This window comes from Aythya marila, assembly GCF_965140915.1.
Source record: "Aythya marila genome assembly, chromosome: 8".
Lineage (NCBI taxonomy): Eukaryota > Metazoa > Chordata > Aves > Anseriformes > Anatidae > Aythya > Aythya marila.
Window position 1 is genome coordinate 31430840 of NC_139049.1, and position 23107 is coordinate 31453946.

The 23107-nt window shown below is 42.8% G+C and overlaps 2 protein-coding genes across 2 annotated transcripts; both read right to left on the reverse strand.

The window, feature by feature from the left end:
- Positions 1–44: 44 nt before the first annotated feature.
- On the reverse strand, positions 45–5250 carry RPE65 (retinoid isomerohydrolase RPE65; the record flags this gene model as incomplete). The annotated part of the gene is made up of 13 exons (XM_082765722.1): positions 5171–5250; positions 4588–4734; positions 3952–4059; positions 3718–3859; positions 3291–3438; positions 2935–3016; positions 2472–2604; positions 2245–2384; positions 1572–1701; positions 1194–1308; positions 1004–1098; positions 789–900; positions 45–196 (listed from the first exon to the last, which is right to left on the reverse strand). The coding sequence occupies exons 3-13, from the start codon at positions 4026–4028 to the stop codon at positions 45–47; spliced, it is 1326 nt and encodes a 441-aa protein (XP_082621848.1). The 5' UTR covers positions 4029–4059; positions 4588–4734; positions 5171–5250.
- Positions 5251–10730: 5480 nt separating this feature from the next.
- Positions 10731–22461, reverse strand: DEPDC1 (DEP domain containing 1). The gene is made up of 11 exons (XM_082766465.1): positions 22390–22461; positions 21728–21993; positions 20952–21105; positions 19668–19783; positions 19097–19227; positions 18717–18764; positions 17189–17329; positions 15034–15206; positions 13807–13983; positions 13341–13526; positions 10731–11631 (listed from the first exon to the last, which is right to left on the reverse strand). The coding sequence occupies exons 1-11, from the start codon at positions 22432–22434 to the stop codon at positions 11491–11493; spliced, it is 1578 nt and encodes a 525-aa protein (XP_082622591.1). The 5' UTR covers positions 22435–22461; the 3' UTR covers positions 10731–11490.
- Between the last annotated feature and the right edge of the window lie 646 nt (positions 22462–23107).

Consider the following 23107-nt stretch of genomic DNA (forward strand, 5'->3'; position numbering starts at 1 on the left):
TGCACCTTTTCAAAGCTGGAAGAAACCTAAGGCACCAAGCTGCTTCATGCTCTTTTGAAGAGTCCGTGGAAAGTCACGGGGATGTTCACCTCCACCTCAGCCCGGGCAACTTCGCTCATGTCTTTGGCATTCAGGATCAGGAGGTAGGCGGGCTTCGGCCCTGTGCCAGGGCTGATCACGATGCTCAGCACGACCCCTAGTAGGTAAGAAAAAACACTGGGCAGCAGGGCCAAGGCTTCTCCCAGCTTCATACAGCCCTACTCAGAGCTGAGGAATTCAGGGAATAAGTCAATAACCTTTCAAACCTAGTGCTGCTGCCCACTTTGAGAAGTAGGTACAGGGCTGGGGAGGTATGAAGAAACGTGTATTCACCCCACTCCTACAGGAGGAGGTGGGGGGGGGGGTCAGAATAAAATGCTTGGTTTAAGACAGGTTTAATTTTACAAAGCTTGGCCATCTGGAATTCTTTAAGTGTTGTTATTCCTGATGGAAAAAGGCTAGGAAATGAGGATAACAGATGATCTAATCACAGAGGCTTTTCTCCTCTCTCTCTCTTTTTTTTTTTTTTTTTTTTTTTTTTACACTACTTCTTTCCCAGTATTCTCAGAAACTTGCCAACAGTGTTAGAATAAGGCACATCTCACCCAGGAGCTGTCTGCAGGTCCCCTGCCTCCTGCAGGCTCCTGGTACAGCTTTGCAGGCTGGTTTTGCCAACAGCATGCCTGGGGCCAGGAGACACAAACTTTTTCAAACAGCTGTGCAATTGACAGACCAAAATCCGTTCTTACCGTCATCTTCCTCCAGGGCATCCGGGTGTGGAACAAAGATGGGCTCTGAGGGGTATGAATCCGGCTCCTGCCACACCCAGGTCTCCTTTGTTTTAACATTCAGCTTACAAAGCTAAGGGTGGAAAAATTAAAACCACATCTCAGAAGTAGCCTTTCTTGTCCTTAAACCAACAGCTCATCAAAAAGATGTGCCTCACCCGTTTGCTGATAGTTACCCTGTCTGGAACAAAGTGATTCAGTCCAAGCCCATAGGTGTATGTGTAGGGTTTCCCACCATATTTCTTGTAATTGATCTGTGGAAATTCAAAGGCTGCAAAGATACGTACGTATGCATGAGGATTAGTGGGACACGGCCAGCTGATGGTGCTTGAGTTGTGTGGCTGTGACTCGGAGCTTTCACCTTACCGTGGCGTGGGCCTGAGAAAATAACTTCTGGCTCCAGCCAGATGGTCTCGTCGCTGCGCAGGGTCGCTGTGGCTGTGGTGTAGGGCAGGGTGACCAAGTTCTTGCCCGTGTCGGCCTGGGACAAGCAAAAATATCCAAGAGAAATGGAGAAACATTTCTCCGAGTCAAAAAGCAACACGCAGAAAATCGAATAGAATAACATTTCCAGCTCTGGGAAATAAGTTTCTCTAAAGACTCATGCTTTAAGAGTATTTTCCCTTCCTTTAGAAGCTTTAATTTGAATTAAATGCGACGTGGCAGAGCTCTTGGAGCACTCGGCCACAAAGTGCAGGAGTGGTGCAGACACTGGTGCCTGCAGGCGCGGAGCTGAGCAGGTACCTTGTCGATGTTGAGGGGCAGCACGTATCTGCGGGCTTCGGGCTGTGGCGCCTTCTCCGCCTGCCTCTTCACCTCGTCCCAGTTCGCCCGCAGATTGGCTAAATAGAGGTAGTTGTAAACGAACTCGAACCTGCACAGACAGCAAACAGATGTCATTTGTAAGTGAGGAGTTTCAAAGCAGTTTTTTTTCCCTAAAATCCAGCTGATGACGAGTCCATTCCAGCCCCTCAGCTGGGGCGAGCCGAGTGCCCGTCCCCCAGCACCCGATGGGTCTCAGCACCCACTCCCAGGGGCCAGGACAAGCCTGGCTCAGAGCTGCCGGCACGCTGGGGATCACCTCCCTGGGGCCACATTTTTATCTGTCTTTCTGTGAAAAATACCCTTCAAGCCTAAATCAGATTCTGCTGAACACAGCAGAATAGCGTCAGCCCTTTGGTAGTCACAGGAAGATCAAAGATGAAGGCAAATGAGAGCTGAGAAAATGAGTTTGAAACAGGCTGTCCACACCACAAGGGAATTGTCACGCTGTACAGCCAAAGGATCACTAAGAGGGATTCTCAGAGTGGCCGATGGAAGCGGTCTGGGTGCCAGGAGGGGATGCCCACGCAGCAGCAGGATGTGCAGCCCTGTGGGCTGGGATGGTGGCACCGGTCCCCAGCCGCTTTCCACTCACCCCTTCCAGGTGCAGAGATCGACGATGAGAAATCCGTTATCTTCGTAGGTGTTGATGTGATGGAAGAGGTTGAAGGCTGAGGTGCGGTACTTGATATTGAGGAGCCGCCCTTTTTTTTTCTCTGCCACGTGAAGCCAGACCTGAAAGGTGGCAGCACTTTGGTTTTGCTTGCATGGACACCGGAGACCCCCTGGCCCGTGAGCGGGCATGGCCTGCCAGTCGCTTACCCCCATGGTCTCGTTGGACTCGAAGCAGTCCATGTAGTTGGCTCCCCACAGGCTCCAGGAGGAGAGGAACTTGAGCAGGTTGATTTTCACCGGGGTTTCAACAAACACGATGTAGTTCGGGGTCAGTCCGAAGCTGTTTGGAAACACACGGGGAGCACATTGGGCTCCTGGAGCACGTGGCTCCGTGGCTATAGCACGCAGAGCAGAATTTCAACTTGTAGCAATACAAATATCCCAATTTTAGTACCTCCCCTAATTTCAGTTGCTGATTACATGCAAGGATAAACCATGTGTGCCACTTCTTTAGAGCATGTAACCCCACCAAGGCAGCACAAGTGTGCCTGTACCATCCCGTAGCAGCACCAAAGGGGACTGCCACCAAATGCTCATTTTCTAAAGCTGCTGCTCCAACATGGGAACACGCTGCATGGAGCAAGGAACCCCTGAGCCAGGCACAAGTTACCTGTGAACATAGGAAGGCTTAAATCTGTCGCTGCAAGGAAATTGCACCACCACCTCCGCCTTGTTCATTGGGTCCTCCTTGTCTGCAACAGGACAGACCAACAGTTATGGGAGAAGTGGCATCCGTGCCTACTTTGCCTGCCTGGCTACTGTTTGCCCAGCAAGGCTTCTGCCTTTAACACAAAGGAAGATCGTGATCTAGAAGCCATATAAATAACTATTAAAGATAATTCTTTTAAAGATGATAACTTAAAAAAAAAAAGTCAAAAAAAAAAGAGACAAAACTCATTTGAAGAACAAAAAATGATTTATAGGACAAGATTTTTGCAAGCAGAATCACAGGTGCATTTAACCGACCTGCCTGGAGCGGGGGGATCCGTATGATGTTGTAGGCAAGGGAAAAGTTTTTTCCAAAGCAGTTGCCGATGTTGTAAACCGTCCCATCGTTCTCAACGTGGGGATGCGCCGTCGCCCCATTGACGGAGACGTACTTGCAGAGATCCACCTGGAGGGCAAGATGCAGAAAGTCAGGGCTCCCTGGGCAGGAGATGGACTCACCTGCCCTGCCAGGTGAAGGCGTTCTTGCCTTGCACAAAGTTCTTCTCTAAGAACTTCTTCTCTGTGCATTGGACATTGGCCACAGAGCTGGGAACAGCCCCGTAGCACAAGCTCTGTGCAAACCACAGCTCGGCTCCAGCTGATGTGAAGCCCGTAGCCTCCAAATCAAATGCTCCCTTTGTAATTGCACTCCCCCACGAGACAGAAGCCAAGCACAAAGACCTACCTGCTTAATTGTCTCTAAAGTGTCCGGGTTAATTCTGGTTATAAAGTTGGTCTCGGTGCAGGCGTAGTAATCTTCGCCGACGGGGTAGACGTTAACGAGGGCGTTATCGGTGACCTCCACGCCTTTGAAGTAGGAAAAGAACCTGAGCGGAGGAAGGCAGCGCTGGATCAGTGGCTCTGGAGGCAGGAGCCCCATGGCACAGGACTGTGGTGTCCTCTCGGGGCCCCTCGGTACCTGGAGAAAATGTTCTTGCAGGGATCCGGGTAGGCGTAGGTGCCGAATTCGGTTATCACGATCCTCTTCTCCGTCATTGCTCTCACGTAAGCATCAGTCCGAACGAACCTGGAGAGGGTAGGGGGTAAGGGTGACCATATAGCACAGGTATGGTCACGTGAATGTGTCAGGCCACATAATCAAAATAAATACAAGTGATCTAGCCTCAGATCAGGCTTCATGAGACCTGTGAGAAGCAGAGGCCCTCAGCCCAGCCTCGGGCAGCCGTCCGAGCCACAACCCACACATGGGGTCCCAAAGCTGCCCCCGTCCTCCCCCGCTGGCACAGCAGGAGGGAGGCCATGGTCTGCTGAAGCCAGCCAGAAACATGTCCCAGTTCCTCCCAGCTGGCCTTCACCGAGTGCCCAGTGGCCCCCAGCCACTTCGGCGTGAAGACTCGCTGGGCTCCCAGACACAGCATGGGAGGTCAAGCAACCTCCTGCCCGTATCACCACAAAAAATAAGAAGTGACTTGTGGGAAAAGTAGCATTTCTGCTAAGTGTGAGCAGCGGTGCCTGCCCTCACGGGACGGCAGCTCCTGTCCCCACCTCACGAGCCCGAGCCAAGGCCGGGTCCCCCCGGGCAGCATCCCCGTACCTGCGGTGGTAGGTGACGTGCCCCTCCTTGAAGTCGAACTTGTGCAGCAGTGCCTGGCCGTCAAAGAGGTGGTAGAAGGGCTCTGCCCCGACCTCAAACAAGCCGGGCCCGCAGCGAAGGAGGCTCCCCCTGAGCCAGGTGGGGATCCTGCCTGTGGGAGACGCAGCACCGTGAGTGCTGGGGCCAGCACCGGTCAGACCAAAGCTGTTTTATTGCATTGAGGGAAAAAAACAAACTTCAAAGTATTTTATCTTCCTTATCTTTATCCTATGTTTACTAAACACATTTTTGTTTTTTAAAGAAAAGATCATGCGTGCTCAGGAGTCCTTTGGTCCATTTTCTTCTTCCTTTATAGAGTCAGAGGAAAGGACAACATCCAAAACTGAAATGACCACAGATCCCACAGCCAATCTGCTCTTCCTCCACCCCAAACATGCCAGCCCTGCCACAGCCTTCATCTCCTACACATTCAACCCAGTGCTCCAGGACCTGTGAAGCCCCTGAGACCCGGGGAGCTGGTGGCCCAGGTGCTCCTGAGATCAGGACGGGGATCACAAGGCACAAGAGGAGGCTGAGGGCACACCAACCTGTGACATGGGCGGTTACCGGAGAGGACAGCTCCTCCACCGTCTCAAAGAGCTTCTTGTACCCTCCCGCAGGATGCTCCACTCTGAAAGGGTCCAGAGAGCTGGGTTAGTGTGACTCTGGCAACCCCCAGTTGCCAGCAATTTTTGGCTTTGGGTGGACAAATCTGTGGCTGGCAAATAACTCCATCAGGATTGGCCAGAAAGCAGGGGTCCTTTTCAGAGTCAGAAATCCAACTTGTATCTCCCAGGTCTTGGATAAGCTTTTTAATTTTTTAATTTTTCTTTTATAAGCAAAGTGCATTTGAGCACACAGCTGAGCTTTCTTTGTTCCCAGCAGGAGCAGACACAGGCCATGTGGCCCTTCCCATGGAAGCCAGGGCCCTCTCCTGCTGCCCACACGTGGGGTGTAGCAGCACCATCACCCACGTACCAAAACCACCCTTGAGTCCCACAGAGACCCTCAGCCCTGTCCCCGACCTGCTGGTGGCCCTAGGGACCTCCAGGCACAGCTGCAATACTGCTCACAAGTGTGACCATGCACCCACTCCCACAGAGAGCACTGCAGGGATACTCACTGGCTGTACATTCTCTCCCCGGTGAAGGATTTGAGGCTGATGAAGCCCAGGGTGAGGCCGGGGCAGCGTGCTAGGATTTATGCGAGCGGTAAGTCCCGCTGGAGGAAGCCCCAGGGCCCACCCGCAGCCAATGAGCTCCCCGCTGCGAACAGAAGGGGCTTTCACCACCCAAATCCTCCCGGTGCTTGGCGAGGTTTTGTCTTGCCCTTCACACAAAAAGAGGCTTTAAATGTTTCTCAGAGACCTAAATTCTCCCCAGGCAGAAGCGATTAGAAGGAAACAAACAGCAGAAGAGCGGAGATGCACTGGCTGCAGCCTCAACTCTCCACCACAGGAGCCCAACAGCACCCATGTCCCGGCTGCAGCCGCTCCATCCCGTGATGCTGTCCCCATCCCATACCACCATCCCCATCCCATGATGCTGTCCCCATCCCATGCCACTGTCCCCATCCCGCAGCACAGCTCGGTGCTTTGCCCAGCCTCCAGCTGCAGCACACTCCTTTGGAAGGATGGAGATTTCTTTTTTTTTTCCACTACAAATTGCTCTCTCCCCCAGACTAAAACTTTACAGGGAGCAGTCAATTTTTTATTTTTATTTTTTCTAGAATTTAAAAAACCACAAACATTTTTCACCGAGAGGCTGTGGTTCTCCTGTTCTGAAATAAACTTTGGAACCAAGTTAGGTCCCCACGCCCAAATTGAAGGTTGCTGGTTATAATGTTACAGTTACAGATAAATCAAGCACGTCAGAAGACTACTGATAATTCAAGATTTCTCCCCAAAAATGCTTTGCTTGTGAAGATTTGAACACGGGCATACCAATAACCCAAGGCAGCCTGCGGTACTGCCATGCTACTCACACAAATCACACGGCAGCAACCTCGGCACAGCTCCTGTGGAGGGACCAAGGCAGAGCGTTGCTGACCAAGCAGCTACCGAGTTGTCTTTGTGAGGTCTTTGGCTGAGGCCTCTCACTCGCCCCTCGTATTGAGCAACCTTAAATGACGTGGGAATTTGTCTGGGGAGGCATCCTAGGAGTAAGTACTTTCAACACGAACTTGCGTGCTGGTTTGAGGCCTCTTACACAGTGGAAATAACACAGATTTTTAATTAACCCCAGAAGGATGCCTAACAGTGTCCTCATCCTCGATGTCACGAAAATCCACCGTTTCCATGGTGACAGCATCCACCAGGCAGCACAAAAACCTCCCAGCCCCGTGCTGCCAGAGCTGTTCGGGGGCACCAGCTGGGAGCAGGACGGCCGCCACCAGCAGTGCCCATAGCTCTCCTCCATCCTCCTGCCTGGAAAGATGAGCCCAAGCATCCGTACCTGGTGTTCCTGTGCCACAACACCAGCTGTGGCACCAGCCAGTGCTGGACCCAGACGCTTCTCTGATGTGGCACTGACACCACAACCAGCACCAGCCAGCAACACGTTATAGATTTGTTAGTCATTTTAAGTAACACAACTATAAGGGTGCTGTCATCAACACTAATTAGCAAAAAAAGGTGATGCCAAGTACCAGTAACAGCACATCTTCCTGCCTTCCATGTGGAAAAGACAAGTTTGTTACCTGTGACAGGCAGTAGGCCAGGTGGTATTACAGATGGCAAGCACAAACAGCTCCTAAATGCTCAAGCAAGAAAGAAGAGAGTTTGGGATCTGTTTATGCAAAACGGTGAGTGCATTTTGCAAACCACAATAGCCTACCGTGACGGCACCCACATCAGCCACGTGCTGAGCCAACAGTTTATTTGCTCACATGAAGACCGTATTTGCAAGAGCTCCCCAGTGTTGGAAGTTACATTCCAGCTGAACATGTTTTTCAAATAAATCCAGTCCATTTCAAGTGAACCCAAACACTCAAACCAAATTAAGCGTTTTAAAAAAAGACTAGAAAAATTTATATGAGCTTAATTCTTGCATGACAGAAGTTGAGAAGCCATAGCACGAACACACGCAGTCCTTTTGTAAGTGAGAGACTGGAGTCTGAGAAGCAGCCACTAAGCCCTCTGCTGTCTTGAAGCAAAGGGGAACAACTTCCAGTAGAGCCTTTGCTTAGATCCCCAGAGCAGAATCCTCACTAGCAGTACGTACACTATTGCAGTCCACCCTGAATCGTTCTTTCAAGTCACTGAAAGTCAACCACAAATCCTTCCTAGTGTCAGTTTTCAGAACAGAACTACAACCGGGGGATAATCCTGCTGCTCCCCACTGAACACAGCTGAGAGCTTACAGGCAATCGTGAATTCACATCTGATGAGCTGCTCCCCACCTAGAAGTGTAGCGTTTGCAGCACAATACTTAAAAAAAAATAAATACTAAAAGCTTGCAGTAAAGTCTCTCACTTGAGGAAGTGATAGCTAAGAAAGGTTGAGATTAAATTTGTACCTGTTATTCATTTGGAAAGCCCCATTGCAGGTCAATTTGTCTATTTATTCAAGGTTTTGTTATATTTCTGTCAAAACCTCAGAAAGGAGCGTTAAGTAATACGGATCAAGCACTCTGAATAATGAGGGCAGCCAGCTGAAAGCTAAATCCTAAGAAATGTGAGCTTCTGGCCTGATTAGCTTAACTGGAACACAGATACACACAAACTAAAGCATTTATGCAACACTTAGGCTGAAAGTAAGTAGAAGTTTAGGCAGGTACTGAATGTTTAGAAGCTATCTATAGGCACTACAAACAACAAACATCCATCACCTGCTACGTAAAGCATAAAGATCTACAGGGCATCAAAGCATTTACTAACATCAGCTGAGACTGGGCTTACCTTGGTTTGCCACTTACAAAGCCTTCTGCATAAAGAACAACACAATGCAAAAGGGGCATCGTGCCAGGTGTGCTGCAGCTACCAGCAAGTAACTCCCACACCTCTGTAGGCTAACATGGGCCTGATTTGGTATTTCACATCAATTTCTTCACATAGGAACAAGGCTAAACATCCACAAAACAAAGGTTGTGGGAGAAAAGTGTTACAAATACTTCTTTAGGCTAAAACCTTTTTAGATTCAAGTGCACAGGAACAAAATGGGATGCAAAATTATAACCTTAATTATTGTAGGACAAGTTTCAGGTAGTAAAATTAAAAAAAGACAATGATAATGAAGCCCTTTATTCTAAATGATTTATTCCAACTTCTAAAGTAAAAACTTTTCTCCCCATCTTAAAAAGCAAAGCAAAAACCAACAACCCAGCTTCTTGGAGAGGCCCAGCACTATGTGGATAATATTAGATTAGCACAATTGTGGTATGGGTTGTCCCAATATATTAAAGGGACCAATATATAGAAGTCACTTAAAATGACTAATACCAAGAAATGCAAAAATAAAAAAAAAATCCAGGTAGAAACAAGTAGTTGAGATTTGCTTTCATTTTAATTTTTATGATCGGTTTTATGACAATTCCTGTAAGAACCAGCATGTGCAAATACAATAGAAATTCAGTTCGTCTTTGGAATGGAGAGACAAAAAAGCACACTGGACACGTCTACACTGCACAGCTCACAGCTCTGAGATAACCAAACAAGATAACCACCAAGAAACTTGCACAAAGGAAAAGCGCTTGTGACTAAAGTATCTGATTCCATAAAGCACACAATTGCTTAATAAAACAAACAAACAAAAACACACACACAAAAAGTGAAAATAAAGGTGGCTTCACAAATCTTTCATCTTATACATTCCAACATTGCAGAGCATCCCTTTCATTTTCCTGCAAATACAGCCAGAATAAGCAAATAGTTTTATAGCTAGAAGCACTAATGCAATGTGTAAAACAGACACATTCCTTGTAAAATGCAGGGTGGTTTCAGGGTATGGCACATGAGTGATTGTGGTATGAGGTTAAGGAAGCCTTCAGCTGAAGGCGGCAGTGGAAGAAAGCAGTACTATGCAGCACCACGTCCACCCGAACAACAAGCCTCAGTTATGCTTGGGGCAGGACACAGCATGGACTTGGGGCCTGAAAACTAAGTGATCAGACAACTCTCACAAATTTTCAGCACAGCAACATGCACAGACTTAACATTGAAGACCCTGAATTGCATATATATACATGCCTGACTGAAAACCCAGCACCAACACTTACAGGTTTACGTTGTTCCTGACTAGTAAGGAAGGTCTGGCACAGCATTGGAACATGGAAAGAAAACACTGGATATTAATGAGAATCTACAGAAATTATTTTATGTGTTGGCTTCACTCCCCCTGGGAACATTCAGCTACACTACCTAACACTGAGAGTTCAAGTGCATTACTTCTCACCTCTCCCCTGTCTAACCATCCACAGATGCGGCTACAGCATTACCAACACTGCTTTTAAGCCCCGTTATTACCTTCACCTTGTCCTCTCAGCTATGGTTCAGACTGAGTGGCAGGTCCATTAATGCTCCTACTTGCAGCACAAATTCTACAAAAGCCTTACAAGACACAGAACTTGGAACTGCTCCAGCACATAATGGTGATGCTTTGACTGCCAGCAGTGATATCCATGGGTCCCACTGCGCAGCTCACACTTGTTATGGCAGCCGACGGTTCTTCCTAATCACAGCTTTCCAAAATAACAACACTTTTACATAAACAATGTTTCACTGGAACCTTAAAAGGTCCATTTATATATATATTACATTATTTTTTATATTTTTTTTTCCTGTTAAGAGAAAAGGGATTTTTTCATTAAATCGTAAAATTGCTTTAATTGCCCTGGTTGTACCCACATGCTCTCAGAGTCTCCTTGGGGATATAGACAAAAGGATTTCAGGATTTATCCATTTGGATACCAATATGGGAGAGAAGAAGCATCCAGTTCTCTCCAAACCCACTATTGAACACCAACAGCATTCACCATTTACGGCTTTTTAAGTTGTCCCCCCATAAAGTCAGTGTTTCATAAAGAAGATCCCAAGTTGTTCTCACAGAAATATCAATGCAGATACACGTTGTGGGGGTGGTCTTGGTCCCATCAGAATTAACCCTGAATTCCAGATTAATGCCAGAAACAACACAGGGAAATGTCGTGTATTACGATTCTATTCTTAGTCACATCTCACATACTTCTCAAACAAAACGACAAGTTACAGATGGTATCAGTACATCCAAAATAAGTATTCCAGGAAAATATCAAACATACCTAGCACTTTTAATATAAATAAATATATATGAAAAAAGCAGATTTTACAGATGAGAAGAAAATAAGTATTTTAAGGAGGCAGATAATTTATTTATGGTGAATTTCTGGCTCCCCTGAAAACAACAAAAGCAACTTTTAAATTAGTCCTGAACTTCAAAAACATTATTTTGCTTATAGACAAGTATTTTGTGAAAACAAGGAAGGCACTTATCCACACCAAACAAACAATTAAAACTCCACACAAACTATAATTAATGGCACAAATTCCTGAACAGAAATTAAAAAAAAGTTGCAATATGCATATCATTAGTTTCCTGTATGAAAACCCTGTATACATTTTTTGGTTACCAATAGCTTCATGCTTATTTTCACATTTATTCTACTGAGCACAATACATTGATTAATTTGTAAACAGATAAATATTTCTCTTAGAAGTCATTTAAAAGTAACCTCCAGAAAAAAAGTTATTTTGGCACTTTTCAGCATAGTGTTCATGTAAACATTTCTTCCTTCTACATAAGCAACCACTACCAAATTTGCATAGAAAGCACCCCTTGGTAAGTCATTCATCCATTCATTAAGTAAACATGCAGCTGATGTATGGTTAAATTTAATATCTCAGGCTACGAAATTTTGGTTTTCTTAGGCTAAGCATCGGTTGTTTGATGGTAGGTTTGTTCTCAAACAATATTGCTTCATTTTCTGTAGTTGGAAATCTGTTCTGGTAGATCAGAGGATATTCCTTCTGAAACTAGAAAACAGGCAAAAGAGAATTATTAAAAGGCACTCCACTAAAAAAATAAAACCCAACTGTTTTGGACTTGAGCATGAATCACCACGTACATGTATCAGCAGCAAGACTATCAGTATGTAAAGTATTTCTGCTGTGACACTTGACTAAAGCTGCAGCCCTTTGTGCTTATAAGTTCACAAGTGATAAACAATGAATCAGGTGGAAGTAGTTTTGTCAGGCACTTCATCTTCTGTTGAAATGAGAAAAGCTTCCAAGCTTTCCAATCTCATTTTAACCCCAAGGATGTTTACCTGTTGACTGGAATAGTGCCAGCAGACACTGTACTGTTCTACCTCCAACCAGCAACTACCTGCTGGCATCTCCACTAGAAATGATGGTCTGAAGCTGCTCACGATCATGAATATTAGTTAGCACAGCTTATTGCTTTTGTCACCATCTTTGTGATTCTGAAAGTTATGACCAGCTTTTACTCTCCAAGCAAGGCAAGACAGTCACCCATTTGAAGATGCTGTCAGCATTGGTATACGTTCTGTTTATGCCTGGAAAGCTGTCTTTCAAAAAACACAATGATAAATGTTTCAAATAACTGGAAGTTCAGGTTCAGATTTTTGAAGGCATTCCCTCAGGGAAGAGAGAATAACTACTTAAACTAGGGGAGCTATTTTTCAGTTCCTGCAGATGCGCAACAAACAGAAATATCTGGCTTTGGAGATGTTTTGGTCGTATTGCCTGTTTCTTATGTAAGGTCAAGTTGGAATCTCAAGCAGGACTCAATCTACTGAAGATTCCACCATTTGTAACATTTGGTGCTGATGCAAGTTGGATCTAACCCCCCTAGGAAGTGGCATGTTTGTGGCATTGACTTTCACCTAATCAAATTATCAAAACTATATAACCACTCCAAAAAGCTGTGATTTATCATGCCACTAGTTATCCCTGCACAAATGATAAGACAATAACAGAACTCCATGAATTTTAAAAATAACTTTGCTAATATGTGGTCTTTACAGTATAAACTGCTTGTGGTTGTCAGTGGGAACTCACCAAACATTTAAATACATGCTTCAAGCTTTATTATTAGAGTATATTAGTTTATTTCCTTCCTCCCTGCTTTGCCTGCTTGAAGTGCTGCTGTGCATCACTTCTTACTGCTTGCTTACTCAGAAATTTAGGTTTCAGTAACTGTAATTAACTATTCTTTTTTACATGCAGGACGTTTCAATGAACTTGAACAAAAGGCCTGTCTTCTGAGGCTTGAAATTGAAGCTATTACACTGAAGCTTTCACAACACGTGAAAGTCAGTGTTGCAGAAGCAGGGGGAAGGGGCATCAGAACAAATGCACTTGCTTTGAAAAGCTGCTTTTTCAAATTTGAGTCACAAGACTTGCTTAGGAAATTCTAGGACAAGTACAATACTATTCAATTGGTCAGAGACACTTGCCAAAGGTTTTCTTAAAAAGAAAAAACCTCCTGTAGGAAATCCTGCCAGAGTTGCTGTGCTTTAGCTTTACTATTAGGCAACACATTAGCAGGCTATAGAAGTGACAGATAATCTTGAACAACATGCATGTTACAAAACAAAGCTAATTCCACAGGAAAAACAAGCATTCCTCTTTATAGTCTGCTCACGTTCTGTTCCGCCTGTCATAGCTGAGCCCCTTCCCTCACAGGAATGTTCTCAGAAGTAAATATCCACCTTTCTTACCTGCTTTAACTTCTTCTTTTTGTCTTTTACAGACAAGTTCTTATCTTTGATAATGTTCTCTAACAGCTCTGCCACTGCAGCTTGAGACGTAGAAACCTTTTGTTCTTCAAACTCCTGAGGAGTTATTTGTTTGCAGTACGAGTATGTTGGCAATATGGCACAAATTTCTTCCCTTGGATATTTGCCCTGAAATAAAGATAAAAATCAAAGAAAGGTCTACACGGTCAAATGACTATACACTACCTTGGTAAGAAGCTACCTTACTTAACATCCAAGCAAATCAACTTAGTGGCATCACAAGTTGCAAGGCATTATAAAGTAGCTGATGATTATGATTGCACCAATACCTTAAATAAAAGTTTGCATTTAAAATACTTTGGGTTTATTTGCAATTCTCCCATCCCACCCACATAAGCAAATACTCTGCAGCTAGCAAAGATACTTGAACTTCTGGCATGCCACCAACCTGAGCCATCCTCACGTATTCTATGTGATCTTGCACTGCAACCTGCAGGTAAGTTGGCACTTTAAATATTTCTTGTTGGTGGTCCATTAGAAATGAAACTAATCGTGTAGAAAGTAGCTCATCAAGATCAACTTCTTCTGCACAGCATAACACACATCGAGAAAAGGTCTGTATCATCTAGAAGTGTTTAGCAGATCGTTAGTATGTGCAGTCAGGGATCTGTCTTCCTTCTACTCTATACAGTGGCACAACAAGTTCTCCAATACCAACTTTCTTAAAGTAATCTTAAAGTAATTTCTTTTAAGATTTACTTAAGAAATAAACTAAAAAAATGTAATATCTTCCCCCACAGAAAAATGTGCATATTCAAGTAGCTATCTTGAACTAGGCGAGAAGACAGAAAACACACCTGCACAGTCAGCCTGCCCAAGATCTAATGTACAACAACAACCAGTTTCAAGTTTTTTTTTTTTTTTAAATAAACATTTTTAGAGTTTACCTATTTCCAGCTTTTATCAGGCTATTTTAAAATAATTTGTGCAGGTAACATTGTTGTTTAATCTTATTTGGCACAAATACTACAGCTGTCTTCCAGTAGTCGTTCCAATAAAAGCTTAAATTCAGACCCAGAAGCTAATCTTTAAACTCACTAGGCTTCCTCCTTCTGGAATGGTTTAAGTCCTAATCACAGGAGGTGTTGTCATGTCCCCTGCCCTGGAGCTGTTCAAGGCCAGGCTGGACAAGGCCCTGGGCACCCTGATCTAGTGGGTGGCATCCTTGCCCATGGCAGGGGTTTGGAACTGGATGATCTTTAAAGGTCCCTTCCAAGCCAAACCATTCCACGGTTTTGACTTCAAACACAAAAATATCCCAAGAAAGGTTGTCCACACACACTTTGCCACCTTTTAAGCTTAAACGGCAGCTGAGTGATAAATCAGACTGAACAATCATTTACATTCTTTTAAAGAATTATTTCCCTCCTCCTGACAAAATAAACATAAGCAACATCAATATTTCAAATGTATTAGGATGGAGACAAAGTGCCTGCTACAAGCCAGATTTTTTGTAAGTGTCGGGGAAATGAAAAATCTGCCCATTAATCACAATTTAATTGTGTTTAATTACAGCAAGCCAAGAACCTTAAATCCTAATCACTGCTAGTATTCTCAGCATTACTTCAGCAATATTTTTAAAACAAGAGATAAACTGCAATTATGATTCTCCTACCAAAGAGCGTGTGCCCATCGCATCGTGCAGTCGTGGCATATCAACGTTTTCACTGATTCGAGAGATCATACGCATCAGGAGCTGCATCTTTCTACGGTTTGGTGGTGGAAGCAACAAACAACAGATCTGTAGTGCTTCAACAGCAATTCTTTCTAAGTGAGGCTGAAGGAGATCTACAAGTTAATTGTGAATACAGCTATCGTTAAGATTTGAATCAACTTTCGGGATTATTTTTTATTCAGCAAAATAACTCCCTCCCCTCCCAATGCAGACAATCATGGTTCATAGCAATCAACCATAATGTTGTAGATCAACATTACATGTCCTTTTTTTGTCTGTGCATCCCCAACTCACTTCATCATGATAAACTGCTTGTACAATCAAGGCCATAACGCGATGAAGAAATGACCCTAATGTTATTTCTTAAAGTATTTTCAGAAAATACATTCCAAAGGTTGTAAAAAGACATCGTCAATAGGCAGGTCTGTACAAATTCCTTTCCTTACTACGAGACAGTGCCTAGGTCAGAAGTTCCATCACTTACCTGAACGGGAAGGCTCTGATAAATCACACTTGAGAATGCAAAGACACTACACGCTACTATTTGTTAGCGGAGGTATGAAAGGCTACATTTAGGCAGTACAACTTAGCAACCAGGACTTGTTTTTTAAACCCACAAGTTACATCAAATAGACATCAAAAAAAACCAAAAAAACAGTAACGGTGTCAAAGAAAGTAAGGAAGCAGAGATTAGTTAGTCAACACAATAAGCCAATACAACATGCTTTGGAAAGCCGTCTTACTTTGCGTGCCAGTCAACATACAAGAGTGAGTGAAAGAGTATTCTGAGAGCTCTATGGTACTTTTGCAGAGCCTCTTGCTGACGGTGATATCAGAAACCTCAGTCCCGATGTCCACTGAAGCATTTGGTTTTCTTTGCCCACAAAGTTGAGACGTTGGCTTTACTGTGATTTCGGCAACTGGTATATTGATGCTAGTACAACTTTTGGAGTTCCTGCTGCCAAGTAAACTCTGAGACCTGCATATTTCCTTTGATCTATGATTTTCATCGAGTAGCTCTTTATCCTGAAGAGTTGAGGCAGACGCTGTCTTCACACCATAAGTTTGGTTTTGGTATGTGTTATCAAAACCAAACGCCAACGCAGAGTTGGCTTTATGCTCACATGGTAGTGATTGGTTTTTACTTCTTATGCCCAAGACTGTGTTCACATCAGTTTGCCTGAGGACAACTGATTCTCCTTTATTACGTACACTTGAGGCAGTACCTCCAATTCTTTCCAAAGAGTAACATCTTGTCCTGAACCTGAGAGCTGGATCTTGTTCATTCCTGAAACCTGAAAGATTTTGACAACTTCCTCCTATTAGATTATCAGCACTGCCTTGTTCACTTCTCAGTTTATATTGTTGCAATTTCTTTGCACGTTGTTTTTGAACAGCCGACTCTTCTGCAGACCACTTCCTGGAAACTTCATATTCTTTCTTCTTTTTCTCAGGCTCTTTGCGAAGTAGGCTTAGAAGAAGACATTCAGTTGACTTGAAAGAGTTCAAGTGAAGAATTTTTGAAGGTTGTGGGTCACATGTCTCATCTTGGACAGAATGTTTTCTGCTGGATAGATCTGGTATTTTGATGTAGCCACACATAACTATCAGAAAATGAAATATATATATTAAGATGCAAGTGATGTGAATAAAAACAAGTCCAGAAAGAAATTAAAGTTGCTAACTGAACAGAGAAGACAACAAATATAAGACACTAATTGACTCAGTTAGTAAAATGTAAGAAAAATTTAGCTCAGCCCAAAAGCAATCTAGCACAATAATTGCAACCAACATGCAAGGATAAAGCAAGTTAACAGACTGCAATAGTGAGGGACAAGGATGAGCACATATTTCCAAGTTATGGTTACCGAATATTTAGAAAGTTAGTTCAGACAGTAATTTGCATAGAATGAGATACAATTGCATTTCAATTAATATTGTAATACAGAACGACAGCACTGATGATATTCCTCAGATTCCAGTTGCCATACAGACTAAGGGGTCAAGGTCCACTTTGAGATACAGATTTTTTTTTTCCTCCTAGTTGATATAAACTTATAGCTTACACTTAGCTTATTTCTAAGTTCATACATACCTAAAATATTAACAAAAAGTTCATAGTATTCAAAAGTAAGTAATGGTTCAGGGAGATTGAGAAAATAATCAGCAACTGTTCTGAACACGTCCCGTTCAAACCCACTGTAAGTTGGTTGGTTCATGTCATTATTTCTAGGCCCTAAATAGAAGCAAAGAAAGAAAATTCACAAAGTTTTTATTCTCACAATTCTACTGAAATAACAGTATGTTTATTCCTGTAGGAATGACTGTTTCACAAGAGAACAATCATGTCAGCAATACACGTACAATCATAGTTCAGCACTATAGCATTTGTAAGCAGAAATAGTGTAAAATATTCTATGAATCCACTGAGTTCTGCTCATTTTTAAGAGGGTATTCCACACCAGTAATATAACTCAGTTATGCTCTTTATATATCCCTCAAAATAGTCACAAACCTTCTTGCATTTGCCTTCATTTCACACAAAGATCAATTAGATCTAAATACAGGACTGTTGTGGGGGTTAAGGAAATCAAATGCTCAAAGATTAGTACACAGCTCTGTTTTCAACTTTGATTTAAGTCCATTCACCAAGCTCTTCCCTGTCCTGCTTTTCCAAATAGTGATCTTCATGAAAGAGGCTCTATGCTTTTGAGAATGCAGCTGAAGAAAAAAATAAATGTAATATTCACAAGAGTGTACCTTGCAAACTGGACTTCTGTAGCCACTCTAACATTGAATGGACACCTACCACAGCCCCACTGAACAGCTGGATATACACATAGATGTATAAACCCACACCATCCCACTATGCCATCGCCAGTACAGCTTTCAGAGGAGCTAATGAAGGCAATTGCCAGGGACAGGGGCAAGGACACGCATACAAGGAGCTCATCATATCGCATTTCATTGGAGAGGCACTCATCTAACACTTGCATGCCCTGTTAGCCATTTAAAGAGAGTTAAAAAAAACAAAAAAAAAACAACAAAAACAAATAAAAGGTCAGTATAATTATTCCATTTCTTCAAAATCTTTCCAAAATCTGCTTCATAAAGATGCAAAGCTTACATAATCGTGATCTGCATGTATTTGTAATGCTATTTCTGAAACATCTGACAAAGGAAGCTTCAAAGGCAGCTAGACATTGAAGTTTCATAAAAATCGACTGAGTATGTTGATTTTTATCACACAAATGAAGGAGAGAGACTAGTGGTACCACTCAGGTCTACTACAGTACAAGCTAAAGAAAAAAACACTCCTTTTTTAGCAAGACAATTCACAACAGACAGCCATTAGAAACTCGACTTCATTCAATTCACTGTTTTTTGCTAGAGGACTGATATCTTGATTGCCTTAAGCATAACATCTCTAAAGTATTTGCTCTTCTATGTTACATTTCTGCGCAGTAATTTGATATGAATTGCTTTCATTGCTTCTCAATATATCAAGGCACTTCCAATTATTTGAATTTTGAAAATGAAATTCACGATTGGCCTTAATATGCATGTATATTTCACTTTCAACTTTCAAAATAGGTTTCTGGAACTTAAAAGCTATTACTTACAGTATGCAAGGCATTTCATAGCCGACAACACCCAGTGAGGGAGATCTTCTAAAAATGAAGAACATACATATGTTATTTATACATAACCCCAAAGACTTAATAATGAATACAAGTAATCACAATCATGTATTAAATGCGTCAAATAAAAGCTCAAATATAAAACTAATTTTAAATATTACTATGCACATGTATTTAACGTGTACTTACAGATTAGTGTAATATACCTACAAAACCCTTTAGACAAGCACACTGAACTGGACTCTAGTTTGGAAAAGCAAGTGTATGAGACAGGCTATGAAACATATTACCTTAGTCAAGTACTATGTCGTTGTAATTGCACCATCCAAAAACTTTAAGCAAAACTAGAAAAAAAATCTTACCTGATTTGTTCTGTAAAATAACAACCCCATGTTTGCTTGTGTTAGTCATGTTGTATATGACATACTCAGGAACTATCTGTGTTGGCTGCAAAACTTCCTCCAAAGATGGGAGGCCTAAAATGGTTTGCAAACTGCAGGGAGGAAGAAAAGAGACATTGTCTAAAACTTTTATTTTGTTAATAACAAACCAAAACAGATTCTTCGCATTTATTCAAACAACAGTAGCTTGGTAAATGGATTGCAGTTTCATAAAATTTCACTTCCAGAAGAAAAGTTTGTGGACACAGTTGTTCCTGGGACAAACACCAAAAACCAGTAGGAACAGGGAGAAGAAAGAGCAGCTGTGGTGTTAAAATATAATTTAACACCAACAGCAGTACATTTCTTAAGTACAACAATCCAATATTAGAAAATACATTAGAAAGCATATGTAGGTAGTAGTTAATAAAAATATTCACCTTTAAGCATGATTTTAAAAAGCTCACATAGTTTGCAAGTGAAAAGCTTCATTGGGCCACTATAAACAGAAAGCATACGCACAAGAAAGCACCTTTTGCACTTTCTTACTTACTGTATTAGAATGATATTTCTCCAAATTTCTTGCACATATTCCTGGCTTATTTCCTTCCTATGCAGTTCATCTTCTTTGTTCTCCTTTGTTATATCTGGTTCTGTTTTTTCTAAGTTCTCCTGAAAATTAGTGGTTTATGAATGTTATACTGGAAGAAGCCATTTAAGATAAAGAAACACACATCTTTCTTGAGAACATTAAATTCCAAAGCATGATCTAGGAAGTAACCTTAACAGTCTCAGCACTGGATGTAAGCATGCGCAATTAAAAGGTTAAAAAATACACTACAGAAAATGACCTAATCAAGACTTTCAGAAGTCAGCAATTTAAAGAATAGAAACAGATCAAATCCAAATGTGTTAATAAGCAAAGGATTCTTCTGTAGGATCATAATCTAAATTCACAAAGTATGCATACACACAAGTCTGAAGAGAACAACTCGCTAAACAGTTGCATTCAATCTTTTTGGAAAGAAAAAAAAAAAAAAAGAAAAGAAACAGAACAACTAGATTTTTGTCCTAAATGGAAAAAAAAAAAAAGTTAAGTTTCAATATTGTGCTGGTCAATTCAAGAACTCCACCTTCCAGTCCTCCCAATACTTTAAAACATTGTATTAGGGATAATTCTGAACTGAAGGAGACAAAACCACAACTCTGTAAGAAAACAAAAACCCCTCCAATACTGATGGAATGAGATGCTGAATTGCTTACACATATGTACAATTAAAGCTATGTAAGCCCAGATCATTCAGATGCAAAACTGACTGTATACTGTGATGGGGGGAGGTCAAGTGACCTTTCTTTCTTTCTAGTTCGAAAATGTGGCAGCACTATTAACATTCTCTCCCTGTATTTTCCTTCCAACAGACCTATTGTCAGTAAGTTGAAAAATAGCTTCATATAGGAGTTTAAATATTATCTTGTGTCAAATACCCAGTCCCTTTTACTTACTGACCACATTTCAAGAATGCCATGTTACATTTCCAGCTGTTTTACTTATGAGTTTTGCTTAAACATTTATGTATTGGTTAATTAAATCTTTCTGTACATACAAAAGAAACAGAACACATAACCAAAGCACTTCACTATAAAATATAGCTGCGTCTTGTTATCAAAGCTACATAAATGTTCTATTTCACTTTCTAGAAGAAATTAACAATTTATTTCTTCAGCTAGAAAGGACGATGACATGCAGTGCAACTAAAAGATGATTGCTTCTAGTTTTTTGTTTTGTTTTTAAAGGATAAGGCAAATGCATGGCAACTATGTAAGAAACATAAGTTACTACCAGAGAGTCCAGTAATTCATGTTTTTTAACAGTTCTCCTGGATAGATGTGGCAGTTTAAAAAGTCTTTCTTTGTCTCTAGAGAACGTTTCCAAGTTCTCTTTTTCTCGACGAGAGCTTGGTAGAGGTTTAACTGGAGAGGTTGAAGGAAATCTGTAATTAATAGGAGAGACAGCAAATGCATTTAGAATAAAATGCAGTAAATATATAAGAAGCCATTTACCCCAAACTGTGACTTACAGATTCCATAATATCCCGAAGAGAATTCAAGAAAAATGACTATTTTTTTCCTTTGTTAAACATAGTCATAAGTTAGCTTTGGGCTACTCTTGATTCCAAAGTCAAGTTGAAGATGCTGAGATATTTATACAGCACTGAGATCAGACTTTGAGAAGCAAGGGCCATTAATACCTTTAAATTAAGGATTTAGGCTAGGCTTTGTTTCCCACTTTGGCTTCCTGTAAAACGTACAAGAGAAGTAAACACAGGACTGGTAGCACAGCACAGAGCCACTACAGTAAGTTCTCTTTGCCTGCCCCCCCAAGCACTTGAATGCAGCACACATGCCAAGTGAAAAATTTGGACAGACATCAGTGTGAGAGCAGCCCTCAGCATGCAGGATTTATGGTCTATACTGCCAGACCGATGAGTAAAATGGTACTAATAACTCCTTTTGGCTCAAGCAGTTAAACCAAAGTGAGATTTTTTGAGAGTTTTAGCATTAAATCAAATTCTCAAGCAGAAGACCTCTGTTAGCTGCTCTTCATTTCAGTACCTGTATAGCACACCGTTGTCTTCTAAGTCTTCGGATCCCCATCTTCCTTTTATGTCCTCAATTACGTGATTCTTGAGAAACTTCCTCAGCAGCTGGACAGTCTGCTGCCTGCTCACCTCGGGCCCGAAGTTGCTGTTACTCCTCAGGACCTCGTGAAGCCAGTCCACGGCTTCCGAGGCAGTGAAGCAGCTCCCGTGCTTTTTGAACCGCTGCCTGTGCTTCCGCAGGGGCATGCCCGCTCGGAAATACCTGGTGATCTCATTCCACTGACGGGAAGAGCGAGGAAAAGAGGATTAGGGACAAAGTGTTAATAATAAAAATCAATAAAAACAGTAAGAGTTAGCAATAACCGTGTAAATAGAAGCAATAGTTGGCAATAACCGTATACATAGTAGTTAGTAATGGTTAGTAATAGCCATATAAATAAAGTCAGAGCTACATTGACGAATATCAATACCTACAATAAATCATTATTAGTGTCGCTATGCACGCAGCACGCCTTAACCCCAAATTTAAACTAAACTCCGTGAGCGTTTTATGCAGGGTTTTGCCTCATGCCCGCGTACGCGCTGACAGGGCGGCCCCGGGAGCCGGCGGCTGTCGCGACACAGGCAGCTATCGCGACATAGGCGGCTATCGCGACACACCCCCCCGGTCCTCACCAGCCTGGTGGCGCGGTAGGGGCCGGGGCGGGCCTCGCCCTCCATCCCCGGCCGGGCCGAGCCGAGCCCCCAACGGCCGCGCCGTTCGAACGCGCCGCGCGGCTCCCCATTGGGCCGCACGTCACACGGGGCGGGGCCGCGCCGCCTCAGGGGGCGCCGAGGTGGAAGTCGGAGCCCTGCAGCCTCTCAGGGATTGCGTTTTTGTTAATAAAAGGCAAAAAAAAGAGCTTAGATTGCGTCACTTGGTTTTCAGAGCGGTTTCACAGACACTGCTCCAGGTGCGGGTGCGGCACGGCACATCCCCGTGTAGTTCCCACAGCAGCCCTGCCACACACACCGCCAGAAGAAAATAATAAACCCCCCAAATCGGCTAACACGTTTCACAGTTTTTAACACACTTTCACAGTTTTTAACACACTTATCGCAGTTTTTAAGTGTTTTTCCTCTCTCTGGGCCTGTAGAGCACATAGACTTGCTTGTTAAGCTGGAGCTATCAGTACCCCGTGAGCCTCTTATCTCAACGCTGCCATCCGTTGCTCAGACGTTTAGGGCTCATCACCTAAGCTTCTTGTATAGTCAAATAAAGGCAGCTGAATACCTCAGGCATCCTTATAAGAAAGATAAAGCCGCTACTGCTAAGAGAAAGCATAGCAGCATAACAAGGGGATTTCAGCAAAGACCTAAAGCTGTAGCTCAGGGAGGAAACCAGGAGGCTAAA

Coding starts and splice junctions, on each gene's coding strand:
- DEPDC1 (XM_082766465.1), bottom strand. CDS start 22,434: ATGGAGGGCGAGGCCCGCCCCGGCCCCTACCGCGCCACCAGGCTG. Junction 21,106..21,727: donor GACAACGGTGTGCTATACAG/GTACTGAAATGA, acceptor TATTAATTACAG/ATTTCCTTCAACCTCTCCAG. Junction 13,527..13,806: donor AATACGTGAGGATGGCTCAG/GTTGGTGGCATG, acceptor TCTTTATTTCAG/GGCAAATATCCAAGGGAAGA.